General features: G+C 42.6%; 1 protein-coding gene across 1 annotated transcript in view; it reads right to left on the reverse strand.

Annotated features, from left to right (window-relative positions):
- Positions 1-458: 458 nt before the first annotated feature.
- The window catches only part of APOB (apolipoprotein B), a 50,742-nt gene continuing 24,307 nt past the window's right edge, over positions 459-26,893 (reverse strand). The window contains exons 16-29 of the mRNA XM_035109988.3: positions 26,660-26,851; positions 25,114-25,281; positions 23,992-24,203; positions 22,309-22,491; positions 21,457-21,578; positions 20,330-20,540; positions 20,020-20,195; positions 18,690-18,877; positions 17,441-17,580; positions 16,281-16,654; positions 6,676-14,136; positions 5,487-5,586; positions 4,425-4,608; positions 459-3,367 (exon numbers count right to left, since the gene is read on the reverse strand). Of these exons, the coding sequence (XP_034965879.3) occupies positions 1,610-3,367; positions 4,425-4,608; positions 5,487-5,586; positions 6,676-14,136; positions 16,281-16,654; positions 17,441-17,580; positions 18,690-18,877; positions 20,020-20,195; positions 20,330-20,540; positions 21,457-21,578; positions 22,309-22,491; positions 23,992-24,203; positions 25,114-25,281; positions 26,660-26,851 (11,469 nt within the window). The 3' untranslated portion in view covers positions 459-1,609. The remainder of the gene's footprint in view (positions 3,368-4,424; positions 4,609-5,486; positions 5,587-6,675; positions 14,137-16,280; positions 16,655-17,440; positions 17,581-18,689; positions 18,878-20,019; positions 20,196-20,329; positions 20,541-21,456; positions 21,579-22,308; positions 22,492-23,991; positions 24,204-25,113; positions 25,282-26,659; positions 26,852-26,893) is intronic.

The raw sequence follows: 26,893 nt of genomic DNA on the forward strand, positions 1-26,893 counted from the left end.
GGCCCAGACCTTCTGGAAGCAGTGTAAGCCCATGACTATTGAGTTGCTCATCAAAGTGTAGGCCTCACAATTGGTGTTTGTGTATGTAAACCATTTCAAGTGGGTGAAAAGGACGGGCTGCCTCCTACCCGACGGAGTCACAGACTCTTCACTGACTCTAGTCCTGTGAGCAGAGCCCCATAAACAAAATGGAGAAACCGTGATGGGATGGAGCTGATAGGACTATTCTTGGAATTCTTTGGTTCCTCTCCTCTGCCAAAGTTTTAGCTTCCAATAATGAGAATCGTTTTCCAAAGATGGGAGACATCTCTGACAGACTTAGAAAACACTTGCAAGATCCCTTTGTAACGAACCCCAAAAGTGTCCCAGAAAAAAAGAATATGATTCAAAGCAAACGAAACAGAACAAACCTAATTTCACAAATTAACAAGGTAAGGGGAAAAAAACCACAGAAGATAGCAGAGTGAACTGTTTAATTAAAGGATACATTTACACAACTTTTCTACTGACATTGCAAAACAAGTTTGTTCTGAGAAAAGCAAGAAGGGAACGGGAAAGGGCAGGAATCCTATTAGTCTGATCTCTGATATGTACAGTGCGTTCTAATGGCAAAATATAAAACCAAATAAATTAGTAGGCCCAAATATTTTGCTTTCAGAAATTTCAGAATTTTCAAACTCAGGAATATTCGCATGAGGCCTTCCTGCGGGTTTTGCCCAGAGGGGGGTCCTGCACTTTCAACAGCTGAGCAGCAAGAGAGTGCTCATTCTTGAAATACTGCCTCTAATGAACTTTGCCTATTTAAGTAGTACTGGCAGAGTAAAAACAGTGGGACACCAGCCTGCTTCAGAACAAGGAGCTGGCAACCTCAGTTTAAGCTGAAGATTGCCTGGAACAATGGTGGGCCTTGGACTGAACCAAAAATAAAATATTCAACAATTAAAATAGAAATATAAAAATAATGGTTGTACAAACCAGAAAATACTAACTCGGTTGACGAGAAAAAGGGAAAGTACAGTGCTTAACCCTTGACTGGTTAGAGGACTATTTAGGCCACAAAAGAAACATAATGTTTAACTTTGTAGACAGATCAATTTTGATGCCTTTGTTTGTTTCGTTTTATGGAGAATGCACATTCCAACCCAACATGTACGCTTCTGCCTACTTTCCTCCTGTTACTTGCCTAATTAATTTTTTTTTATAGTTCACATTCTTTAGCTGAGTTCTTAGGCTGACTTTTTCATCACATGCTACTTCTTGTTCCATTGAGTTCTCATCTTCCATTGAAGCAATTTTCAAAATGTTTTGCTCAATGTGGGGCTGGCCCTGTTCCATCTGAAGCCTCTGTAAAGGCTTCCATTAAAAAATACTGGATTACGACCTATGACCTAAAAGAAAGCTGGTTTCAATGAAAGGACACTAAAATGTCACAAAGAATTAATTTATTGGCTTTTGAAAAGCATTAGACTAAGCCACAAATTATTCCGTTTTCATTTACAAATGCCAAACTCAAACAAATAGCTTTCTGGTGTTCCAAGAGCAATGATTGCTGCTGGCTTTAAATATGGCATGCTTAAAACTTGCACTATCTTTCTTTCTCTTTGTCCGTTCAAGATTGCAAGCGCTTCTGTACATTTTCCTTGATCTGTTGCATGGTCAGTTGCCCAGCGCTGATCTGCTGATCAATGAAATATTGCAGATCTTCCCATTTTTTGGAGCTTTGTTCGACACCTTGCTGAATCAGTTCACGCGTTATTTCCAGTTTCTTTCTAATATCTTCCTCACTGAGCTGGCTCATCTGATAAATGGTTGGCAAGTCAAATGGTTTCGGGATGTCTATCCTGAGCTCTCCTTGGCGGACAACGATATAGGGCCTCAGTGTGTCAGCTGTCGCTTGTTCAAACTGATCCAGAAGCTGTTGGAGGTACTGGAGGAATGCCGTGTAGTTTTCTATTGTCAGGTCTATCAGGGTCTTAGTGTTAGCGATAAGCTTTGCATAGGAATCAGATAGGTGCGCATAGGCCTCGTTTACCTTTGCCTTGACTTTTTGGTTTTGTTCTGCAGCGCTCTTCTTAGCAGCTTCTGACCAATATAGAATCTTGTCCTGAGCTGACTTGGAGAATTCAGTTTCATAGTTCTCCAAAAATTCTTTCACTTGATCTGTCAGGTGTGCAACCATGTCAGAAGCGCCACTGATCCATTTGGCATGCGACTCTATCACAGCATCGATCAGACCCTTCAGCCAAGCCAGCACCTTCTCTTCCACTTCGTAATATTTGACAGACCACCCAACAATGCTTGGGTCAAAATATTCTTCCCGCAGGACTTTGATGCTTTGCAGCAAACGCTCTATCTCCACGGAACTAACCTGCAAAGTCTGCTGGATAAACCTTCCAACCCGCTGAGCGAAGTATCCTATATTGTTTGCTAACTCATTGAGTCCTTGCCGGATCTTGGCAGAGAGTTGTCTTGCCTGGGCTCTTAAATGTTCATAGTTTTGGGCTTTCAAATTTGCGATCAGATCTTCTGCTCCTTTGAAAACTTGCTGAGCGACTTCTTTGAGCTCTCTTAGATATTGTGTGAAGTCAATCTTTTCAAGGGCAAGAAATAGGTTACTGACTGTATTTCTAACATGTGTTAGAAAGACCTTAATTTCATCAAGTATGTCACGAACTTTGATGGTCTGGCCGGAAATTGGAATTTTAACCTCTAGTTCATTTGCATATGCATTCAGATCATCAAAATATTCCTGCATTTTTGTGATGCAGAGCTCTGCAGTATTTGCTAACTTCTCAGTGGCCATCACATAAAGTTCTTCACCAGTGTGCTCCCCGTGTACTCCCGGCACCTGAAATTTTGTTACCTTCAAGAATTCTATGGCAGAATCAATAAGACGCTTTACCCTTTTATGGTATTCGGTGATTATATTCATGGTGGCTTCAAAAAACTGGGCTCTGATTTGGTCATAGTCAATCTGGTTGGCTTGATCTGCAGCTTGGTTGTACAGTTTCTTGGCTTTCTGCCTCAAGATTTCATATTCCCCATTGACCTGGTTAGATATGCCATGCAGCTCCTGTTCCAGTTCGTTGATACTGCTTAAAGTATCTCTGTAAGCCATGTCAGCATTATGTTTCAGGTTGTCCTTCAGCTTCAAGGTGGCAGTGTTGATCTCAATACCCATATGCTCATGGTGATACTTGTTAACACAGTTGTACAAAGCACCGGCTATTTTAGGCACCTTCTCTTTTAAGCCTTCAAGTAGGTCTATGGCAGCATCCTCTTTCCAGTTGGCTTTGACTTGAATCACTTCAGGATTTCTGAATGACATCTCGCTTTCAAAGACATTGACGTCTTTCTGAGGGTTAGCCTGCAAATGTAAAACACATATTTAGGAAGTGTCACTCACCCACTACCGTGTTTCTCATATTATAAGACACGTCTTATATTTATTTTTTCCTCAAAAAAACACACTATGGCTTATTTTCAAGGGATGTCTTATTTTTTTCCTCCTCCTCCTGCCGCGGCCGGCATTGCTGCTGCTCCTATCACTATGTCTTATTTTCGGGGTATGGCTTATATTCCTTGAATGCTTAAAAATCCTGCTATGGCTTATTTTATGGGGATGCCTTAAAATATGAGAAACAGGGTACTTTGCTAAGAAAAACTCAAGACACGTCTTCCACTAATAGACTTATTTTGCACCAATGTTTATCATATCTGCGGCTATGGCTTGTGCCTGTTTGCCGCACCCTTCCTAAGTTGTTAAATAAATTATATTTGCCCCAATTTTAATCAGCCCAGGGACACTAAAATATGGGAAATAAAAAGTAATGTAAAATGAAAATTTGGCAGAAGATGACCCGGTGTATAGATATAGCTTCTTTTTGCAGTAATCATTTATAACTAAACCCCCACCACCACCACCACCACCAATGGCCAATTATCAAGGATGATGGGAATTGTAGTCCAACAACTTTGGGGGGGGGGCAACAGGTTGGAGAAGCCTGCATTAGGCTCACATCTACAAATAAGTTAAAAGTGGCATTAGAAAAATACATCTTAGTCTTCCCCTCCTGGTACTGCTAGGAGTCTGGCGACACATTCAAATTCTGAAAAACACAGCTTACGCTGAGGAGGCAAAAGAAGGAAGCAGAGCAACTATGCTGTGGCAAATGGACAGACAGACCCCAGAAGTGGCATATCCCTTTGTCTCAGAGCAGCCTGCTCTCGCCACACCTCTGTTCTTGGTGCGAACCAGTCCGAGTCAGTTAACAGGGACCTCACAATACAGGGCCGTCACAATAAAACTTGACTTCCCCCTCTTCTGCCTTCAAACCCATCTATTATAAAGATGGGCACTGTGCCAGTAGTAAGTTCATGATCCTTTAAGCAAGAGCACATCGCCTAATTCTGGGCATGCTTACCAGAGTTCGGTAGAAAATCTTGCCCTTGAAAGTATCAGTATCCAGACTGATGAGAGAGCCAAGGGTTCCAGCTGAAGATGAAGATATTGAGGTAGCAACTCTTGCGGTCTGTTCATGGAAGCGCACTTGAACATCAGTGAAGGTTGGGCTGGTGACATCCAGAGATATCTTGTAGTCAGTGGTTCTAAAGCAGGCAGAATCAATCAGAGAAAATGTGATTATTAATTATTATTAATTTAAAAATACGGTTGATTTTAAATGAATGTCTATCTCAGAAGACTTAGAATCGTAGAATTGTAGAGTTGGAAGGGAACCTCAACAATTGGAGCTCAGCTCTGGCACCTCTCAGGTGGGTGCCATTGGCAAGGGAGAGGTTCATGGTGAGCTCCAGCACCTCTTTTCTAGAAAAAAAAATAGCACTGGTATCATCTAATCCAACTCCCTGCTATGCAGGAATATGCAGCTGTCCCATACGGGGATTGAACCTGCAACTTTCTCGTGATCCAGGCCATGTTCTTACCAGCTGATCTATCCTGGCACTCGTTTGTTTATTATAAATATTTGTCCCCTGCCCTTCACAAAAACTCAAATGCACAGTTAGAAGCACCATATTGGCTTTGTTGGTGTGATTGCCAACTGCCCACTCTCCCTCCCAGCAAGCAGCAGGAAACCCAGCTGCCAGGACACTAGAGAAGTGACTCTGCCCCGCTTTGGAATAAAGTCTTGTGTCTGGTGATGGAATCCACAAAAAGACCTTGCGTGATAGGCAATGTTAGTCAAACACGGAGTAAACCCACTGTTTTGTTTTTTTAATAGATCTCCTCTGAATATGGCTTAGTTGACTATCACCTCCCATTTTCAGATCTCAATGTAGAGCAGATGGCACCTTCAGACATGTTTCCTTAGAGGGCAATCCCTACCTTCTCCATTTTTGTGGGGAGAGAGGGTTGTTAGGAGCACACTAAGTGAAAGGATACCATTTAGCACACATTTTATAACAGCCATAGCTCATTGAATTAGGATTCCCTAATAGAGTTTAGGTTGACAAAAACAAGTCCTTACCCGTTTTCTACAGTGAAAAGTTCGTTATATTCTGCACTCAGGTCACGATGCACAAAGTGGCTATTTCCTTCGAAGTTGTTACCTTTGTAGATCCACACACCTATGAAGCAAAGGTTCCACACAGGTGAAATTATAGGTAACGTAAATGGAGCCTGCATTGAAAGTCTAGGGCTAAGATGATGTGTACTCAACGTCTCACTTTTCCACTAAATAATAAACTGCTGCACTGAATGCAGAAGTTTTTGTCATTGGTTTCTACATTTTACAGGATCTGCTGCAACTATTATAGAGAGCTGATCTACTGCAGAGACCCATCTGTAAACTTGGGGCTCGCCTATAGTGTTGTTTAATGGGGATAGAAAGTGTCCTGTACCTCCATCTGTTATCCATAGGAGGTGCTCCTCAGAATCATGGCATTCCCACACTTTTTCCTCTCCAAAAATGTGTTTTGAGGGAGGGGAAAATGCAAAAGACAGTGACTCGGAGGAGAACAATAGATGCTCCTGGTTCAAATGTCCCTCTATGAGTCAAAATCTCCCTCTAGCCATAAACTACCTAGTTGAGCTTTCGTATTTAGTCCCTGGCCACCTCCATCAGCAATATGTGATTATGTAATAATGTTAGCCTGCCTTATGGGACAGCTGAAAAGATTACTAAAAATATTGGTGGAACTCTTTTGAAAATTGAAGTATAATTCCTATTACTTCAGATACTGGCTTACTTTAGATTCCTAGCACACCCTTTTCATTTTCCTTCCGCAATGTAGCTCTATTATTTCATTCTTTTGGTATACATGTACCTTTCGACTGAGGTACAGTGGTTTTGATCTGAAGATAAGTAAATGGGAAGACGTTTATGGAAGGAAAGTGGCCTGACTACTAAAAGCTGCCTGTGTTCCCCGAAAAGCTTCCTCAAAGGTTCGGGCAGCAACTTCTGAACAGTATGGAAGGAGGGGTGAGGGGTGCTGGGAGAGGGGTGAAATCACCCAAAATTTAGTAAAGGCACCTTCCATTCACAGGTTGTTGTTGTTATTATTTTGAGTGAATGCAGGTGGCTGGAGAGGATGGGACACACATCCTTTGCAAAGAGCTTTCCTCAGGATCCAAGACACCTAAAACTTTATATGTGTGTGTGTGTGTGTGTGTGTGTGTGTGTGTGTGTGTGTGCACACGTGTATATATGATCTTACCTTTTAGATCATACGCCAGGAACTGCAGTGGTGAACTTGCAGTAAAATCAATGGAATGGTTGTAAGAGTCTTTATCGTTCTTGAAATCTGTTTTCCAGGTGGTACTGTACAATGGAGAAGCAACCTTGAAAGAAACACCCAAAGCTCCGAAAGCGGGGATGTAGATTCCAGCAGGCAAGGAGATTTTAATGGCTGGGATTTCAATCTGCTGTTCAGGAATAGTAATCGTAGGCAACTCAAAGTCTGCTATCTTCTTGGCTGCAGCGCTGAGGTCCACAAATATTTTACCCAGGTCAAGGGTCTTTGGAAGAGTATATTCAGATACAGTTAATAGCTTCTCAGGTATAGTCACCTCAAAGTAGGGAATTTTATATTCTTTCAAGCTGGTCACTACTTCGTACTGAGGAAAGTGAATTTTTGGAAGTGATGGAAATCCAATGTGAAATGGCGTGGTGGTCAGTCTTTGGGGGATTTTGATATCCCGTAAGTTAATTTCAGGAATTGTGAATGTAAATCCATCCGTCAGCTGGTTGACATTTATGGGGATAAAGTACCCATCTTCATTTTTTGTGTATACTAAGGATGTTGACATATTTAAGTATTGCCTTTCTCCAGGACTAGTGGTGTCATCTAATTTCAAGATTTGCCATAAGCTCTTGTCATAAACTGGGAGCACAAGGTATCTGAGGAAAGCTACATGACCTCCCAAAGAACCGGACAGGTCAAAATGAGCTTCTGTGTTGTCATTCGATAACTGCAAGCGATGTCCAAGGAAGAGGGAGAGGGTTTGGCCTTCGATCTTCCACTCAATCTTCTGATTCTCACTGTTGGTGGCAATGGAAAAGTCTTGATTAACTGAAGTCTCACCAAAGAAATTATTTGGCTGGGTAGCTTGTATCTGAAGACCCGCTGACATACTTCCGGGCTCTACTTCTAAAGTCACTTTGCAGTTCTGATGTCCTTCAGTTCTGAAAATTGGAGAATATTCCAGATGATTTTCTCCATTGTGGTCCCATAATGCATAAAGACGACGAGTGGATGCTTCAATGGCAACATTTTCTTTTGTGTCAAACTTCCAAAATCCATCAATGTCAGAGCTGGACTCAAATTTGACTGAGGAACGAGCACCTTTAGCATTTAGGTAGGCATTTGCTTCATGAACCAACTTTCCAGAAAATGGTTTTCTCTTGTGAAGCTCTCCATTGATGAAAGCATTGGTTGAAGTATCTACAGATATATAAGATATAATGCTTTCCAAGGTGGCCTTGTGGTCAACTGCTCCTTTAGCAGTGGCACCACGAGTGTCAAGAACGTAGTTTAGATTAATAGCTGAGGAAATGACTGGCTTTGATTTGGCATTTCCCTTAAGCTCCTGCCCAAAATTCATGTTTAAGCCTGGCATACTGATTTTTGCAGTGGTAACCACTGAAGCTTCTATATTTTTCCTGGTGAGACTGATGGTGCTGTCGTGGTTTCCCACTATGAACTTGTTGTTCAGGGATAATGCAGTCGCTAGCTTCAACCCTCTTTTCCTTGTGAGACTGGTTGTTCCGTCCAATTTATATTGCAGGGCATCAATCACAGAAGTGGAGGATGAACTCAAGCGAGCAATGATATCAGATTGGTTAAAAAGGCCAGCATTTGTGTTCAGGGTAATCACACTAGATTTGAATGAAAATTCATAGGTAATATTTCCCATGGCTGGAATGTAGATTCTGTTTAAAGGTGAGTGTGCTCGATAGCTGGGAAGCTTAAGAGTCTGCAGACCTTGGGGAACATGGAGGACTGGTAACTCCAATGATGGAAGGACCAATGTATAGGATGGCACTGAAAACCCAACAAGTGGGACAGTGAAACTTGGAGTGCTCATTTCTTTAGGGATCACATAGCCAAAAGCTGGGAGCTCAGCAGTAAAAGGAGATACCTCAATGTTGACCACTGGAACAGTGTACCCTGGGATCCTGAATGTCTGTGGGACTTTGCTAACTGAAGTATCTATTTTGTACTTGTCAAACTTGGTCTTGGCTTGGTTATAGGACTTGGTCAGGAATGCTAAGGTGTTGTCTCTACCTTCCTCAAAGTGCCTGTTGAAGGTTGCAATGTACTGATTCAGGGCTCGATGTACTCCATCCAAAGGAATTTGAAACGAGTGCATGTTTTTGTTCTTCTTGTACTGAGCTTTCAGGTTTAAATCAAATGATTGCTTTGTAGTCTTCAGTAAATTCTTCAGCCCTGAGTCCTCCCACAGAGAGTATCCTTGCATGTGGGGTGTCTTGATGCCCATGACAGATTGTTCAGGAAACGAGAGGGGATTTTTTAGGAACTCCAAGTTAGCATCACCATTCATGGACACAGAAGCTTCAATACTTTCTTCGTTGTTACCAGCAGACATGTTATGGACATATCTGTATTGATTAAATCTGCCCTCTGCTGCCCAGCTGACTTGTTGAGTGGAGGGACTTAGTGCCAGAATATAATTATTCACGAGCTCAATTTTGCCAACTATTTTCATTGGGAAGCTAACTTTTACATTCATGTTATTATTTGTTGATGTGCTCAGTTCAAAGGGCTGCACCAAGAAGTTCACATCATTATTTATAGTCCCAGATATGCGTCCGTTCAACTTTGCATTGTGTGTGCCCCTCAGTTCTGTTTTCAGCTCTGCAAGATTCCCTGTGCCTTGCACATTTAAGTCACTACGTCCCAACTGTGGAGATTCTACTACAGATTGAACTTCAAGCCTTGCAGAACTTGGTAGATTATATTCATATGACAGTCTTTGGTCAACTTTCAGGTACTTATCATTTATCTTGTTTTGTGCTACGAATGAAGCTATAGATCCCCCTAAACCGAAGCTGACACTTGATTCATGGGTTCCTTCACCAGAGTAATCAAAGGCTGTCCACTTCCAGTCTCCTCTGCCAATGGAAGTAGCTGATATGCGCCCTGCTTCTAATGCTGTTTTTATTTCATTGCTTAATTCTGCTTGGCTGCTGAAATTTGGAATATATAGCCTGTGTCTGTAGGTTGTCCTGCTCTCTATGGAAATCTTCTTCTGCAGGCTGCCTGTTAATTGGTTGTACAGATCTATAGAGTTACGCTCAGTATGGAATTTTGCTGTAGTTTCTGCATTTCCCCAAACAGAAGTCCCCAAAAATGTTATTTCACCTGCATGAATAGCATCAATGTACATGTGGGAGAACTTCAGGTTGTCTCTTAGGATTAATTGCTTCATCTCGGGAGCTGAGAGACTTGTATCTGCAGTCATTTCGAAAGCAAGGCAGTTGATTTTGGAAGTTGCTACTGCTGAAACAGAGCCCAAAAATTCTGGGCTGTGGGCAAAAGCTGTTGTGTTCTTAAAAGCACCATTAGTAGTCAATGTGAAGAAGGGAGAGGTTACTTTGAAAGCACCAGACAATGTTCCAAAAGTAGGGACCATCACAGAGTGTGGAATGCGGGGCAGCTGGAATTCTGGAATTTGGATATCTGGGAACTGGAATTCATTCAAATTTAGTTTTGGGATCAGTAATTCAGGTATTTGTAGCTCAGGGAAATTCATTTCTGGGAAAGAGTAGTCAGAAAAATACATATCTTTCATCTTTAGATCTTGGAAATACACATCAGCAGTGGGCAGCTGAAAGTCACTCGACATTATTTGGTCAATCGTCTTCACAATCTTCAGTTTGATGTCATTCAAATCAATTGTATAAGATGGCACCTTGAATGTATTTAGAATGGTGAACTCAGGAGTAGTAAATCTGACTGGAATCCTGATTTCTTTCAATTTCTTGAGGTTTACCTGATACGATGGGACACGCAGGTCAGTTAGTGGAATAAGGAAATCTGGAGTTTGAAAGGTGGCTTCCCGCAAGACCCGGAGGCTGACTTCAAAAGCAGGTATGTTGATTATGCCTGCTCTGATTTCAGGAACTTTAAAACCAGTTTCAACAAAGTGGTTGAAACTGTCAGCCATATTTTTTACATTGTATTGCTCAGCTAAAAGGGTTATCTTCTTTGAGGCAGTTTTCCACTGATCATCTAGGAAGGTGATTATGGTGCTGTAGAGCTGGCTGACCTTCTCAAGGTATCCCCGGATTTCTACTGGGATATCCATTTGATAAATTCTCTCACGTGCATCTTCCAGGTACTCACAAGCTTTACTTTTCAGTTCACTTAATGCTGTTGAGCTTAGGAGATCACTAAGCCAGTTAACAATGATGGCAAGTCTAGTGTCTTTTAGTTTCTGTATGTTCTGAGAAACCACAGCAGCGACATCTCTGATGTATTGTTTTGTAGCTTCCATTTTCTGAGGTAGCTCCAAGGCTTTGATTTCATCATTGATTTTCTGTGTTGTTTCCCGGATTTTATTGTTTGTTTCATCTACAAATTTATTGTAATCAAATGACTTCAGCTTCTTGATAACAAAATCAAGAAAGTTGTTGACTTCATCCACCAGATTTGTGTAATCAAATGATTGGACCTGCCTAACAGCATCATCAATGAATTTCAGTACCTGGTTGAAACATGATTTTATGTCAATTTTTTTCAGAGACAGGGTTAATTTCTGGATTGTTTCTCCAATTTTCTGTTGGTTATACAACTCAACTATTTTGTCCATTAGAACTTTGACCTGCTGATCAACTTTATAGTTCACAATAAGTTCATGCATTTTGTCTTGAAGTACATTGATCTTCTCAGTCACTTTGTAGTCCTCCATATAATTTAGAAGAAGATCTTTAATTTGCTCCAGAATTTGATTAAGTTTTTGAATAGGAAAGGACACGTCCAGCTTCTCTATAAGTGTTCTAATATCAATGGCCTCCACCTGCTGCTTCAAACTCTCTGCAATGCGTTGGGCGTCTATATTCTGTATCTGCTTCTTCAGTTGATCTAGTTTTTCTTGTACTCGAGCTTTGATTTTGTACTCAGCATCCATATTTTGAACCCAAGCAGCAGCATTGCTTCCTATCTGGTTAAAGTCATATTGAGAGATGGCAGATTGCAGTTGATGAATAGTGTCGATCATTTTTTTACTGATTTCATATTGCCTGTCTATAACTTTCATTTTTTCAATAATCTGCTCAATAAGTTGCACAACAGCTGCCTTTAGGTCATAATTGCTCCGTATGTATTTTTCAGTTTCTACCAGGAAAACCTGAAGTTTAGACAAGGCTTCCTGGAGATTAGTTTTGGCATTTTCCAAAGCAAGTTCAAGGTCATCCACTGTTATGCTGTAATCCTTTGTAAATGCATCCAGTTTCTCTTTCAGGTTGTTTACTTTGCTTTCCAGATCGAATGTCTTCACATAGTTATTGACCTGCTGGGGGATTTTATCTAATGCTGCCCTATATTTTCTCACAACCTGATCTATATTTACACTCCTCAGGTTCTTCTGAATAGATTTGAGTACAGCTAAGATGGATTGCCTCATTTGCTCATAGTAAGCTGGTAACTTTTCCAAGAAGGGCAGATTGATGACATGCATATTCTCATTCTTATCATACTTCACAGAAAGAGCAAGACCAAACTCTTGAGTCTGGGCTACATTTTCCCTTAAATCTAAAACATCAATTAAATTGACTCTCCCCTGGTTTGTGAATGGCATAGTTATAGGAAAGTCCAGTACAGATAGGTCTGCTAAGGTTTTCCCATCCAGCTCCACCCCAATAGTTTTTGCATCATTAAAAGCACTAAAATCTTGAGTGTACACATTATTGTTCAGTTGGCCCTTCATTTTCCATGTGCTTCTTTGCTCAGATGGCGTAAAAAGGGCAGTGACTTGGTTCTCCAGTAGTGTCTTGTATCTTTTCTCAGAATTGAAGTTGTGGCCAGTGGATCCCCGATAATCATGAGAAAGCGAGAAGGCAAGGGGTTCTACTTTTAGCAGGAATTTGCTGTACAGCTGTCCTGACTGCTCTCCCAAGACTGAGAGTCTTCCATCCCCATTTGTATGCATGTCAACGGTGACAGTAAATGGGGCTGCAACAGATCGTATTGCATTGGAAAAGGTTAGGGATTTTGAGTCACAGTTTGTGTTGATGACGACCGACGAAGAGAGACCTGCAACATCCAAGTTGACTCTGTGGGTGAGAGCTGCACCTCGAATGCTCGCTACTGTGTCGGTCTTAACATGCGCCACCAGATCTGCATAGGTGAAGGTATAGGCATGCTTCACTTCATCGCCGCTGTAGGCACCTTTCACATTGCCATCCAGATTAACCTTCAGGGGCTCAAGTTGTAACCGTGCGTTGTTGTTTAGATCAGCACTGCCGAATTTCAAGTCATTGTTCACGTTGGCTGTGAGAGAATAGGGTTGCAGCTGGAAGTCCAAATGGTGTCTGTGGGACTTGCCCGGACTGATGGTGTGGTCTAAATTGGAAGCGTAAGTCAAAGACAAGCCCACAATGTTCAGGTCATGAGTGTTTTCCAGCTTCATTTCTTTGTATGACCCGATCAAGCTGTTTGCAAACTTCAGTCCCCCTTTGTTGACTCTGAAGGTTAAGGTGTTCTTGCTGTCTGCGTCCAAAATGCTGCCTTGATATACACTTGTAAGCACGATTTCTGTGGGAGCCGCTCTTCCATCCAAATCAAATTTTGCATTGTGTTTCCCAAAGTGTCCTCCTGTATTAATCTTCACGGAAGCCCCAGTGACGCCAATTCGGGCATTCATTTCGTTCTCCAGTTTCAATGGATTGAACTGCAGCATTGTTGTTGCAGTGCTGGCCAGGCCGTCCAGGTTAACACCTAATGTAGACTTGTGCTCAGCTTTGAGTCTTTCACCTTTCGCAGACACGTGGCTAATCAGCTCGACACCTTGGCCGTTAACGGAGCTCGAAATCAGGGCGTAGCATTGGTTTTCTACGTAATTGGCCTGGTACTCGGAGCGCAGCGCAGCTCCCTTTCTGTCCACAGAGAAGTCAAACTTGTTGGCAACTGCAAAGCTTCTGTGGTTTCCAGCGGTCTCAGAGGAAAACTTCAGCTGGCTGTTTTCATACTTCAAGGAAGCCGTGTTAGTCAGAAAACCGTTCTGTACATTCGAGACGGACTTGACTGTCCATGGGCCACCTGTAAACCTGGCAGTCATCTGGTTAGTAGCCTGAAGCAAGGAAGAGTCAAACTTCAGATTGGATTCCCCTGCCCAAACATGCTTGTTGACATCAAAGGTGCTTGACAGTGTGCCTGTGGTTTTAGCAAAGGCTGAAGCGACATTCAGTTGCCCTTCTACGTTTATGTTTTGAAGAACCAGGTTGTTGCTCAATTTGGCATCTTCACCATACGACAGGGAAAACCGAGTACCCAGCGGGCTGGAAGTTACCAGTGTAAGGGCCATCCTGCTCATGGGAGTGGGTTCTAAATTGCCTGTTTTGCTGTATTTAAAATTTGAATTGAGGAGTTTGTGTTGCAGTGAACTTTCATAATTACAGGCAAAGTTCTTCTCATCAAAACTTGCTTCTCCCTGACCTGGGGGTGGAGAGAGAAGAGAAAAGTACAATCAGCTTTTTTAAAAAACAACAACAACTAAATAAATAAATAAATAACTTAAACTACTGTGCCTTGCTGGAGTATCCTGCACACCCTTCTACATTCACAGGTCCTGCAAGCCAAATTCAAGAAATATACAGTACTGCATGTTTACCTAGAAGTTAAGTTCCGCTTCGTTTGATGCAACTTACTCGGAAATGTGTGTTGGATTGACTTGAACGGGACTTCAAGCCCACCAAAGTTAAAAGCAAACATTTGGATTTTAGTCTGTAATCCTATGAAGACTTCCATTAAAAGTAAGGTTTATTGAGCTCCGTTGGGTATAGCTTACTTCTGTACTGATATGTTTAGGATTGTTCCATTGAAGCCTTTAAGACACAGATGATATGTGGGCTTTGTCAATTTTAGCAAACCAGGCTGTCATTCAGTTGGCATTTAAGATTTAACTAAGTTATGGCTGTAGACACCACCAATGGAAGTAACTGTAGAATTTACTGATGGAAGTAACTGTAGAATTTACTTTCTCACCAGATCAGAGCTGTGGGGTTGTTTTTGGCTTGGTTTGTTTTTTAGATAATGGTTGCTGATGATATAGAATTGTTTGTGCCTTTCAAATGGATTCTCTTTTGCACTTTCATGAAAAGATTTTAATGTAAAGGAAGGGAAAAGACCACAACAACATACTGTTACAGACTTGAAGTGTGGTACAATGGATGGACTTGAATTCTGGTACCTGGGTCCAGCTCTCCCCTTTCCTATTGGCTGCATTTGGACATACTACTAAAACATATTTTAGCTTTACAGGAATGTGCTTAGACTTACACACACTCCCTTCCCCTGGCCTAAGGGTATTGAAAGCTTTTGTTTCCATTTTCACCTAATTACAGTTTATGTTGAATGCAAAGTGTTTGGTTTAGGAAAATAAACCAACTTCAGACTGTGATTTCTTACCGCAGCTTGTGGCCTTAAACCAGTGTTTCCCAAACTTGTGTCTCCAGCTCTTTTTGAACTACAACTCCCATCATCTCTAGCTAGCAACACCAGTGGTCAGGGATGGTGGGAATTGTAGTAAAAAACAACAACAACAGCTGGAGATCCAAGTTTGGGGAATACTGCCTTAAACTATAGTTCTAGGTTTGTACATAACAAATCACAGTCAGTTGAAAACAGAAGCAAAAGTTTCTGATCTTTTACAGCTGGACAGAAGCTCCTGAAACTGAAACTCATCTATGGAATATTAAACTGCGGTTTAGTATCAGAACTCAGCCATTAAGTAGCCTTGGGTGTGACATTAACTCTCAGTCTCTGTTCTCCAACTGAATAACAGTGACCTGTTTCTCTCAACATTGTTCTAAAGGCAAACACAAAGAAGACCGCGGACAACTTTGCAAAACAAAACTGCTATGTGACTATTGGATAGGATTTTTTCTTCATAGTGTTGCATGATTAGTATAACAAATTAGGTAGATTAATGCACATGGGAGAATATGATCAGGCTGCCATAATTCCTTGCATGAACAGTCACAATATTGAGTAAGTCCCTGGTATCATATATTTGTCGCGAATTTCTTCACGGCGCTTTAGCAGAAATGTTAAGAGTTCCAGGTTCTTTAGTGCAGTATATTTATTGTGAGCTATATACAAACATCTACAGGCAGTTCATACACGAGCAGTTCATACACTCTCTAAACCTCTCACTGACCACACCCTTCTACAATACCACCACCACACTCACTGCTGGAAAGGTTTCCCTTTTAAACTGATGACAGCCAATCAACTGACAGCACATTACTGCTGAGTCATTCTGACCCAGCACTCCTATAGAAAGTATTGCATCAGCCAGTTTCACCCACTAGTACACTCGGGCCTGCAGACTTACTATCTAGCACAGCATTCTTTGTTTCCCGACAATATTCACGAGGAGTCTTGTGAGCATGAGCTTTATCAAACTCAAGAGGAGGCTTGGCCAAATACGAGTTATTAAATGTATCATATTAACTGTTGATGCACAGAGAAATGAGCCTGTGACATATTTCTAGTAAAAAGTATTGAACCAATGAGTAAACATAACACACGGTTAATTAATATGCTCGTAATCTCCCCACCCTGGAAGAGGTTTTTACCTTGTACATTATATGAAAGGAGTTCCAAAACAGAGTCAGCTCTCACAAAGTAGTTTGTTCTTAGGCTGTAGACATCCTTTGTGGTGTTCGCCAAGGAGTAGGAACCTGACCAGTTGTAGTAATTGCTGTACATATTGGAAGAGATCTCGAAAGTGCCCAGCAAAGGCACCCGAAGCGTGTATGACTCTGGGATGGTGAAGCGTGGAAGCCTGTACTCTTGAGAAGCCATGTTGACTCCCATTGACTGCATTGCCATTTGAGATGTTTCCAGAATCTTAGGCACTCTCATATCGTAGGATGACCTGCCACCAAACGGCAGTGGAATGGTAATGACAGCGCTCTCCTTGTTCCAAATGTATTTGATCTGGCCATCGCTGCAATAAAAAGTTACCCGGAATTAAGATCCCACAAAGTCCACAAAATAACAAATGGTTGCACTTTGCCTAGGAAGCTGCCCTATTCTAGGTTGGATTTTTTCTTCATCCACCTCTGTATCCCTTGTATTTTTATCCTGTGAACTGCCCTGAGATCTTGCAATGAAGGGTAGTACATAAATTTAACCAGGAGCTTTTTTTACTAGGGATTTTAGGTGCAGAGACATCAAAGAAGCAGAAACGATTATTCACGTACATGAATACTACTGGCCCAGAGATGGAAAAAAGATAAAGTCCCAACCAAGGATGAATGGCTGGTGAAGTTGATGGACTACGCTGAAATCATAGAATCATAGAGTTGGAAGAGACCACAAGGGCCATCCAGTCCAACCCCCTACCAAGCAGGAAACATGGTTCTGATCCAGGCATTTGTCATAAACTGCATCTTGCACCAGTGTATCTCGTGTAAGAACAATTTGCCATTAGTACAGTGGTACCTTGGGTTACAAACGCTTCAGGTTCCAAACTCCGCTAACCCGGAAGTAATACCTCAGGCTGCAAAATTTGCCCCAGGGTGAGAACGGAAATTGCGCGCCGGTGGCACAACGGCAGCTGGAGGCCCCATTAGCGAAACCGCGCCTCAGGTTAAGAACGGTTTCAGGTTAAGAACGGACCTCCGGAATGAATTAAGTTCATAACCCAAGGTACCACTGTAATGAGGCTAGGCTTCAAGGCTGCAAAGGGTCCTTGTCAGTGTCAAATAAGACATGTCATCTTTCGCTTTACCTTTTTAAGAAAAGCTCCTCTGGGATGGCAAGAAATTCCATGTTCTGAAAATTGAGCTCCTGGAGTCTGCTTAACTTTTCCTGTAGATTTTTCGCATAAGGAACGTTCTTGGATGCCTGCTGTAACCAGGTATTGGTCGCCTGCAAGATCAGAGTAAAATATCAAGCTACAAAGAGCCTTGGGATCAGAAAAAGTTCAAATGAGCAATTCGGTCACCCTAACCCACCTGCCTAGAACCCCTAGTGCTGAAACTCAATGCAAGCAGTCTTGTTGTCACATTCTAGCCCCACATCTTGGTGGTGTTAGAGCTGCAGTAGTAGCATCAAACCCCTACCACCACCCAAACATACGGGCACGGGCAAACACGGGCGTCAGTGAAATTGCACGTATTTGAAACACCATTGGAAAAGCCTGCAGGCACCACATTCCACCCCGCTCCATTCTGCCCCTTTGGGTGATGTTTTTGTGACTTTGGGTGTCGCTTCCAGGTTTGGCGTGATATGTGTGTGTGTGTGGCCGCACACATATTGAACAGGCGTAAATGGGGGCTTGGTTGTACTGCCTTACACTATGGGAGAATCCTTGAAGCATGTATTGCTGCTCTCCTCACGCCAGTACCTCAAGAAATTGAGATACCCTTGGCATGGGGAAGAGCTGAGGCATGGCCCCCCTGACTTTCTGTAACCCCGGAGGCACAGTAAAGAGCTGCGCTGCAGAGATTCCCACGCTCCTAGAGTTACGCCCCCCCTGGGTCTTTGCTACGGTTGCTAGAGAACTCTGACGAAATCTCTGTAGTTTGCATGTCCATCTGTGAAATGGAAATCGGTCAAGCGAATATGACTGGCACTTCTTCATAGCATTGTTTTTTAAAGTTCTCAAATGATTCCTAATTGATGACTCTTTTTACATCATTCTGACATTTCCTTTACACTGAAATGAACGTATGTTGCATAATTAACTTACGTAAAAATACCAGACAGTGAGACAAATAATGTAGTATTTGGTGGAAACCAAACAGCAGCAGAACAGAAACAGCACTGATTGAATGCAGGTTGGAACAGAACTTGCTGCCTTCTTGCTTTCTGAGCATTTCCATTACTGGATCTTTTTTTCTTCCCTGGTCTTTGCTTCTCCCAAACCAATTAATCGTGTACTCATAGGTAGTTCTCACTGGAATCATCTACATCTCTCACTAGCATGATTCAGAGCCACATGAAAAGTATGTTCTATGACAAATAACTCCACTTACTACTATCAAGTTTGAAAATATATGTCGGACTGTCATATCTGTATTGGCTACTTGGTGGTCCAACAGATCATTGGCATGCTTCTGCAAAGTCTTCGAATAATCTGCAAAGTCTACGGGTGGGGTGGCTGACATTTTCCTCAGGGCTGCGCTCTGGCCTGATTTCCACTGCAATTCAAACTTCTCATTATCTAAGGAAGAATGACAAATGTCACCTTATTATTTCCCATGGAGTCCAGTTTGCAAAGTTGGAAAAAAACAAACACCCAAACCCTCCACTGACATGTGGTGGAGGGACTTGTACAGAACCCAAACTGTAAAAACCCAAACTTCCTTATAGTGAGACTGGTCATTGGTCCATCTAATTCAATATTGTCCACATTCAGGAGGCAACTGCCCAGGGTTCATATAGACATGTCAGGAAGTGGTGCTTTTTGCGTGGAAAGCAGCTGAGCAAAGCGATTTTACAGCATACAGGATGTACAATTCAGGCCTGCATGGTTTGGGCTCTTCCAAAGAGAATTCACATAGATGGCTATGCAATTGTGTAGCCTTGTTGATTCAGGGCTGCCTCAAATCATTTTGCTGCCCAAGTCAACAGGCAAAATGGCCCTTTCTTCCAAGGCACATACAGAGGCCAATTGGACTGGTAGTTGAATCTTACTCTTGTTAAAGGACAGCGTCTTCCACAGCACCTGAGGGCAGCAGGCTTCTGTAGTGGATACAGGGCAGGCCACATGTCACTCATACCTCTGGCTGCTCCCCCTCCCCCTCAGCATCTGCCACTCTGATAAGGCTGGCCCTGTGTGGGTGGATGCTGAAGGGTCCCAGGGTTTGGCGTGTGATGAGTGGAATTCTTATCCAAAGAATTGATGCTTTTGAATTATGGTGCTGGAGGAGATTCTTGAGAGTCCCATGGACTGCAAGATGATCAAACCTATCCATTCTTAAGGAAATCAGCCCTGGGTGCTCACTGGAAGGACAGATCGTGAAGCTGAGGCTCCAATACTTTGGCCACCTCATGAGAAGAGAAGAATCCTTGGAAAAGACCCTGATGTTTGGAAAGATTGAGGGCACTAGGAGAAGGGGACGACAGAGGACGTGATGGTTGGACAGTGTTCTCGAAGCTACGAACATGAGTTTGACCAAACTGCGGGAGGCAGTGCAAGACAGGAGTGCCTGGCGTGCTATGGTCCATGGGGTCACGAAGAGTCGGACACGACTAAACGACTAAACAACAACAACAACAACAACAACAACAACAAGTGGAATTCTGATCCTTCACCACACATTGGTGGCGGAGAAGGTGTTTCACGTTGACACATGATCCTACCGTATCCCAAGACAATTCTCTCCGAAATTGAGGAGCCGTGACTTGTAGCCGAACTGTCAATCTGGAATGTCAGCCCATTCTGCGACTGTTGCAGTAATACATCTGTTTTTGCTTGTGTCCTCAGGCGAGGAATGGAGATGGAAGCTTCCATTGCTGACTCTGTCCCAGCGCTGTATCTGGAAAAACGCATAACGGAAAGACTCCTGGTTTAGCAAAAATCTACCCTTAGAAATTCCAGAGGGGCAGAAGTCTAACTTTCTCCAACTAACACTACAATATCTGCAAAAATGAGAAAAGCTTGTGGCCTTACCCTATGCGTCCCGTAAGAGTAACTTCAGGAATTTTCCTGTTGTTGATGTCTAAGATAAAGCTGTAAGCGCTCCTCTCCTGAGTGGAGTAGTCAGTAAGTCTGAAGTTGGTGCCCAAATCAACGTTGAAGCTGGGAACCTGGAGGTCACTGGTTAAAATCTTTTTGCCTCGATTGTATCTGAAGATCAGTGTGGCTTCACATTGTTTTGCACCTGAAACGAGCAAATAGTTTACAAACAGAATTCACAGAGATTGCTATGTAAAGCAGTCGTGACAACTGAAAATACAGTGGTACCTCGGGTTAAGAACTTAATTCGTTCCGGAGGTCCGTTCTTAACCTGAAACTGTTCTTAACCTGAGGTACCACTTTAGCTAATGGGGCCTCCTGCTGCTTCCGCGCCGCCAGAGCACGATTTCTCTTCTCATCCTGAAGCAAAGTTCTTAACCTGAGGTACTATTCCTGGGCTAGCGGAGACTGTAACCTGAAGTGTTTGTAACCTGAAGCGTCTGTAACCCGAGGTACTACTGTATTAGGCCCCTCCAAAAAAATAAGCAACTGAGTGGTTCTCTGGATTGTGGCTTTTAATTCTAAAACAACCCTTACCTTCCAACCAATCTCTGGGCTAAATCACTCGTGCATATACAACACTCTCTATCCTTGATGACTGACAGCTGGCAACATAAACTGACTCAAACTTTAAAGCCCTGAACACGGCTTATATCAAAGTTCTATCTGAGGTGTTAAATCTTCCATCACTTGGACAGATTCACCCTAGAAAGCCTAGAAAGAGCCGTCTAGCTCAAGTTCACCTTGTTTAATACGTATTCAATTCATCAAAACAGATGAAGACTCCAGTGATGATGATGATGATGATGATTAATTTATTTATACCCTACCCTTCTGGCTGGGTTTCCCCAGCCACTCTGGGCGGCTTCCAACAGAATATTAAAATAATCTATTAAACATTAAAAGCTTCCCTAAACATTCATCTCCTGATCTTTCAAGATCTTTTTTTGGCATGGGAACTAGGGCAGAGATTTAAAAAAAACTTTGGCAGTGAAGAGACTTGGACGCTTTTGCAAATCTTTGCAACTTTCACTTGCATCACTAATTGCACAGCCTCTTACCTGCGGCTTGAGCCATGAATTTCAAGGTGTCAACCAAATCCTCCTCCTCTTTGTTTACTTCATAATTAGCACTTGCTATATATTCCTTTACTTCCCCTGTTGGCTGTAGTTCAATTTCATACCTAATGATGTTAAGATGGAAATATCTATCATTGTAAAGAATGAAATGCAATCATAGTTCACTTGAGGAAAGCACTTCACTAATCAGGTATTGGGGCCAAATAGTTCAGCGCTAGGAGTTTTGTTTTTTGTTTCCTCCCAAAAAATTAGGATGTATTTGACATTGACATCAACGCAACACAAAAAAAAAACGCCACGGAATCGCCTCCTCACATGCAAACTCCTTAGCATTGCTCTGGCCATGTTACAAAAATATCCTAGGAGTCAGCAAAATAGTAGCCATATAAGCACAGAGACTAGTTAGTTGCATATATATAATCATACTTTCCTCTGGAAAAAAATCAGAAATAAAGAAGATAGCACACACACACGAACACACACATCTATAAACATAGCTGTAGTCAGGACACTGTACTCTAAAAATTCATTGTGCGAATATAATATATAGTGTTGGACAAATAACTTAATATGCTAAGAATATCCATTTTCTTTCTTTCTAGCCCTCGGGAAGGTAAAGAAGAACCTCAAAGTGTGTGTGTGTGTGTGCTGGCCAAAAGACAGAGCTTTCCACGACTCCTGGAAGCAGAATAAATGATGTGAAAGGAACAGATACATGAACATTTGCATGCTTTATATGGTCACCGAATCTGACTTCTCTTGGTGCAGGATCTGGGTGAGACTGAGGCAGAAGAGAAGGCATATGTGCTGCATATGTACAGCGAACCAACTTACCTGGTTTCCCCAGTGAGTGGATAGTAAGGTGCTGTCTCTGTTGAGCTGGCATTGGAGTATTCTACTCGGGTACAGTAACTAAGACCAGCGAAGAAAGATGTGCAAGTTGTCCGGGACTCTCTGTTCTCAATCAGAGGAGGAATAACTTCTGTTCGGGTTGGGGTGACCAAGGTCAAGACGTTGCTGCAAAATAAAATGGAATGTTTATTTCATGGTCTAGGACAAGGCAGTGGGTGAAAAGAAGAGCTTGTGAATATGGACATGTGTTCATTTGGATCTAACCAGAAATCTGTAGCAATGCACCTGATAAGCAAATTATTCTTATTATTTACAAGAAAAAAATAATAACTTTCACACTGTGCAAACCTGTATGTGTCTAAGCAGACGAAAGGGATTTCAGTAGGGCTTAAATGTAAAGGTAAAGAAACCCCTGACAGTTAAGTCCAGTCGCGAACGACTCTGGGGTTGCGGCGCTCATCTCGCTTTACTGGCCGAGGGAGCTGGCGTTTGTCCGCAGACAGGTTTTCTGGGTCATGTGGCCAGCATGACTGAGCCGCTTCTGGCGAAACCAGAGCAGCACATGGAAATGCCATTTACCTTCCCACCGGAGCGGTACCTATTTATCTACTTACACTTTGACATGCTTTTGAACTGCTAGGTTGGCAGGAGCTGGGACCGAACAACAGGAGCTCACCCCGTCATGGGGATTTGAACTGCCGACCTTCCTATCGGCAAGCCCAAAGCTCAGTGGTTTACACCACAGTGCCACCCACGTCCCTTTCAGTAGGGCTTAAAGGTAAAGGGTACCCCTGACCATTAAGTCCAGTCGTGACCGACTCTGGGGTTGCGGCGCTCATCTCGCTTTACTGGCCGAGGGAGCCGGCGTACAGCTTCCAGGTCATGTGGCCAGCATGACAAAGCCGCTTCTGGCGAACCAGAGCAGCACACGGAAACGCCGTTTACCTTCCCGCTGGAGTGGTACCTATTCATCTACTATCCCAACTATTTAGCTTTAGCACCAGGGAAATTTAAAACTACAGTGGTACCTCGGTTTAAGTACACAATTGGTTCCGGAAGTCTGTACTTATACTGAAGCATACTTAACCTGAAGCGAACTTTCCCATTGAAAGTAATGGAAAGTGGATTAATCCGTTCCAGACGGGTCCGCGGAGTACTCAACCTGATGCGTACTTAACCCGAAGTATGAATGTAATTGGTTCCAGAAGTCTGTACTTAACCTGAAGCGTACTTAACCTGAAGCGAACTTTCCCATTGAAAGTAATGGAAAGTGGATTAATCCGTTTCAGACGGGTCCGCGGAGTTATTAAACTGAAAGTACTCAAACCGAAGCGTACTTAAACCGAAGTATGACTGTACTAGAAATGTTCATTACACGGCAGATACCCTAATATTTAAACTGAATGCATTTCGCCTTGGGAATGCTTCCATGCAGAGAAAGACAATGTCTGAACCAGTGGATAATGCTTACAGCCAGGAGCTGGTTTTGTGAAGGCTGCAGCTTGAAAAAGAGCCTTGCTAACTGCAGCAATTGTTGCTGGGCATTTCCATAACAAGCCTACCCACCAGCTACCTTTCTCATGAGCATGGAAAAGGCAGCACAAGTTTTACAGTTCGAGAGCAATAGCAGACATGCTCATAGAACTCAAATCCCTCCAACAGTACCTGATACTGAGGAGCTTGGTTGGAGTCTTTGGTGCAGGAATGCTGACCTTCAGCTGCCCCGCTTTCAGTCCGACGTGGGCTTCGATTCCAGATTCATGGTATATGTTGGTGTTCATCTGCACGCCGTTTCTAGCAAACACAGGGATGTTCACTCCTATGTGAGTCACAAATTCCACTGCCACGGATGGTTTTGCAACCAGTTCTGCTTGCATCTACAGGGTGGACACAAAACCCAATTTTTAAAAATTTCTATCACGGAAATTTTCTTTTTGATATGGTAAATATCAGAATAATCCCTTTCTATTCCTGGTGATGGGCAGATTGGCAGTGCATTCTCCTAACTGGTCTGTTAGAAAATAAATGTCGGCTCCTCGGGCGCAGGGCCAAACAAGCAATGCACTGGAGGATGGGGGTTGGCCGTCAAAATGATTTTGCCATGCCGTGCTACTTCTGTACACAGGATTCCCCACCGATGGATGGGTTTTCAGCCAGTTGTGTTGGCAGGGCTTGGAACCACATGCCTAGAGGATGTGTGGATATGATCTGTTCATCAACAGGTTCGGAACACAGCTTTTTGATGACTCATTTCAAGAACCAGAGCCAACATGAGGCCAAGATGCTTTGCTGCACCCATGCGACACACACACACACACACACACACCTGTGTATAATTCTCTACTAGGTTAGCTCTGCAAGATGCAAAAAGACGCTGTGTGGTCCATTCCAATAAAGTCTTTGTTGGCAACTAGAGTGCTATGTACACAATAGAACTCCCACCCTGTGGTTTCCTGCAACTGGTATTCAGAAGCATGTGGAGGCAGAGCACAGTCGTCGTGGTTAGTAGCCATTGATAGCCATTTCTTCCATAAAATCCTCTTTCAAAGCAATCCAAGTTGGTGGCCATCCCTGCATCCTACGGAAGCCTTAAACAGAACCAGACTATTGGCTTATCCAGCCCAGTATTATCTACCCTAATGGGCAACTCCTGAGTCTCAGGCGGGAGGGGGGGGTTGTCTCACAAACTATTCTGCAGTTTGACTTGCGGTTGTGCATCCTCATATGTGAAATTGCAACTAAGGTAACCAGACACACAAATAGAATTGTAAGCAAGCTAAGACTCACAGTCCTCTGTAAAATTTTCACTTTAGCCTTGGCTCCAGGAGTGGCTACTCCAGAGAAAGCAACCTTTAAGGGCAATCCTGCACCTGTCGGCAACTCAAATTCATTGTCCATGAAGATGTAGTGAACAAAGAGATCGTTGTCAATCCCCCCTGAGATGGCTTGGGCGATCTATGGGCGAAAAGATGAAAGCATTTGTTAAATGACTATCACATACTTTCCCAAAGTAATTCGGAGGATGATGATGATGATAAAGATGATGATCATCTTTTTCGTTCTTCAAAGAACATACGTTTAAAGAATACTGGAAAATGTTTATTGAATATAGGGGGGGGGAACTGTGTACATTTGAAAACATGGGCAGTATTAAGATAAATTCAGCAGTGTAAATAAGTTTTGATGGATGTAATTGAATACTGGTTAGTTCTTATGAAATATGCAGGGATTTATATTATGCAAAATGAACTATGGAAAGAGAAGAAGGGAAGTCATTGATATTTTAAGGTTGTTTAAGTGAATATTCTAAAATGTAAGACAGAAAATTTAATAAAAAATATAGGGGGGAAAGATGATCATCATCATTCTCTCTGCGTCCCGTGATATTCATGCAAGTGGCACTTTGCTACAGCCTTTGTATAATAATAATAATAATAATAATAATAATAATAATAATAATAATAATAATGCATCGAAGATGTATGGGAAATTACAGTGGTACCTCTACTTACGAATAACTCTACTTACGAATGTTTCTACTTACGAACGGAGCTCCGTCCGCCATCTTGGATGCGGTTTAGATAGGATTTTTTCTACTTACGAATTTTTAGATAGGGTTGCTTCGACTTACGAATTCTTTCTCCCAATGCATTCCTATGGGATTCGACTTACAAATTTTTCCGACTTACGAATGTGCGTTCGGAACGCATTAAATTCGTAAGTAGAGGTACCGGTACCACTGTATTTCAAGTATCTGATTTAATGAAGAAGTGGCTGCAGTGCAAGCCACAGGCCTTTGTTATATACTGTACCTGAACCCACTCCCTTGGAATGGCCCGTCCCCATGCCCACTCACAATTGATTCCCCAGTTGAGTGAGCAGGTGGGATCTACTTCTCCACCAGCAAGCTCAGCCCAGGGACCACCTTTGTTTCCTGAGAAACTGCCCAAGGCCCCCCCCCTTGCTGGATTATGGAAAACGAGGAAATACCAGTCCGCAATGGCACCCACCAAGAAGGGTGAGTGGTCTCATACGAATGTTGTTGTTGTTGGTTTTTAAAAAAGTGTGCCGGGGAGCACAATTTGGATGAATACATTGGTGGGGGCTGCAACACTTTGGTGCTCTCCCCACTGCAGTCCTAATCCAGATCAGGGTGCAATGCTTTGGAAGAAATGCTCCCATTCAATGGTAGTCTGTGTCCCAATGAAAATAGCAGGCCAGGCTCCCCACTCTGCATCAGGACCTCAGTAGGAGAGGCCAAGAGTTAAATTCCTTTTTAAATGAAGGGGACAGAAACATGCACAAGATGGTTTCCAGCATTTTGAAAACATACCTTCTCGGGCACAGTCTGAAGCGTGAGGAGGCTTCTCCGAATTAGATTTCCAAGTAGCTTGAAGTCACTGAGTTTCAAGTATCCAAGCTCTTCCCCAAACATTCTCAGGTAGGCTCTGGCTTCAGGTGTCTCTTTGGAGGTGATTTCTCTGACCATTTTCTCAAAATTAAGCATGATTCCTTTCATGGGATCCTGAAAAATGTTTTAAAGAAGGCAACAAGCAAAACATCAACC

The sequence above is a fragment of the Zootoca vivipara genome, chromosome 3 (assembly GCF_965207765.1).
Source record: "Zootoca vivipara chromosome 3, rZooViv2.hap1.1, whole genome shotgun sequence".
NCBI lineage: Eukaryota > Metazoa > Chordata > Lepidosauria > Squamata > Lacertidae > Zootoca > Zootoca vivipara.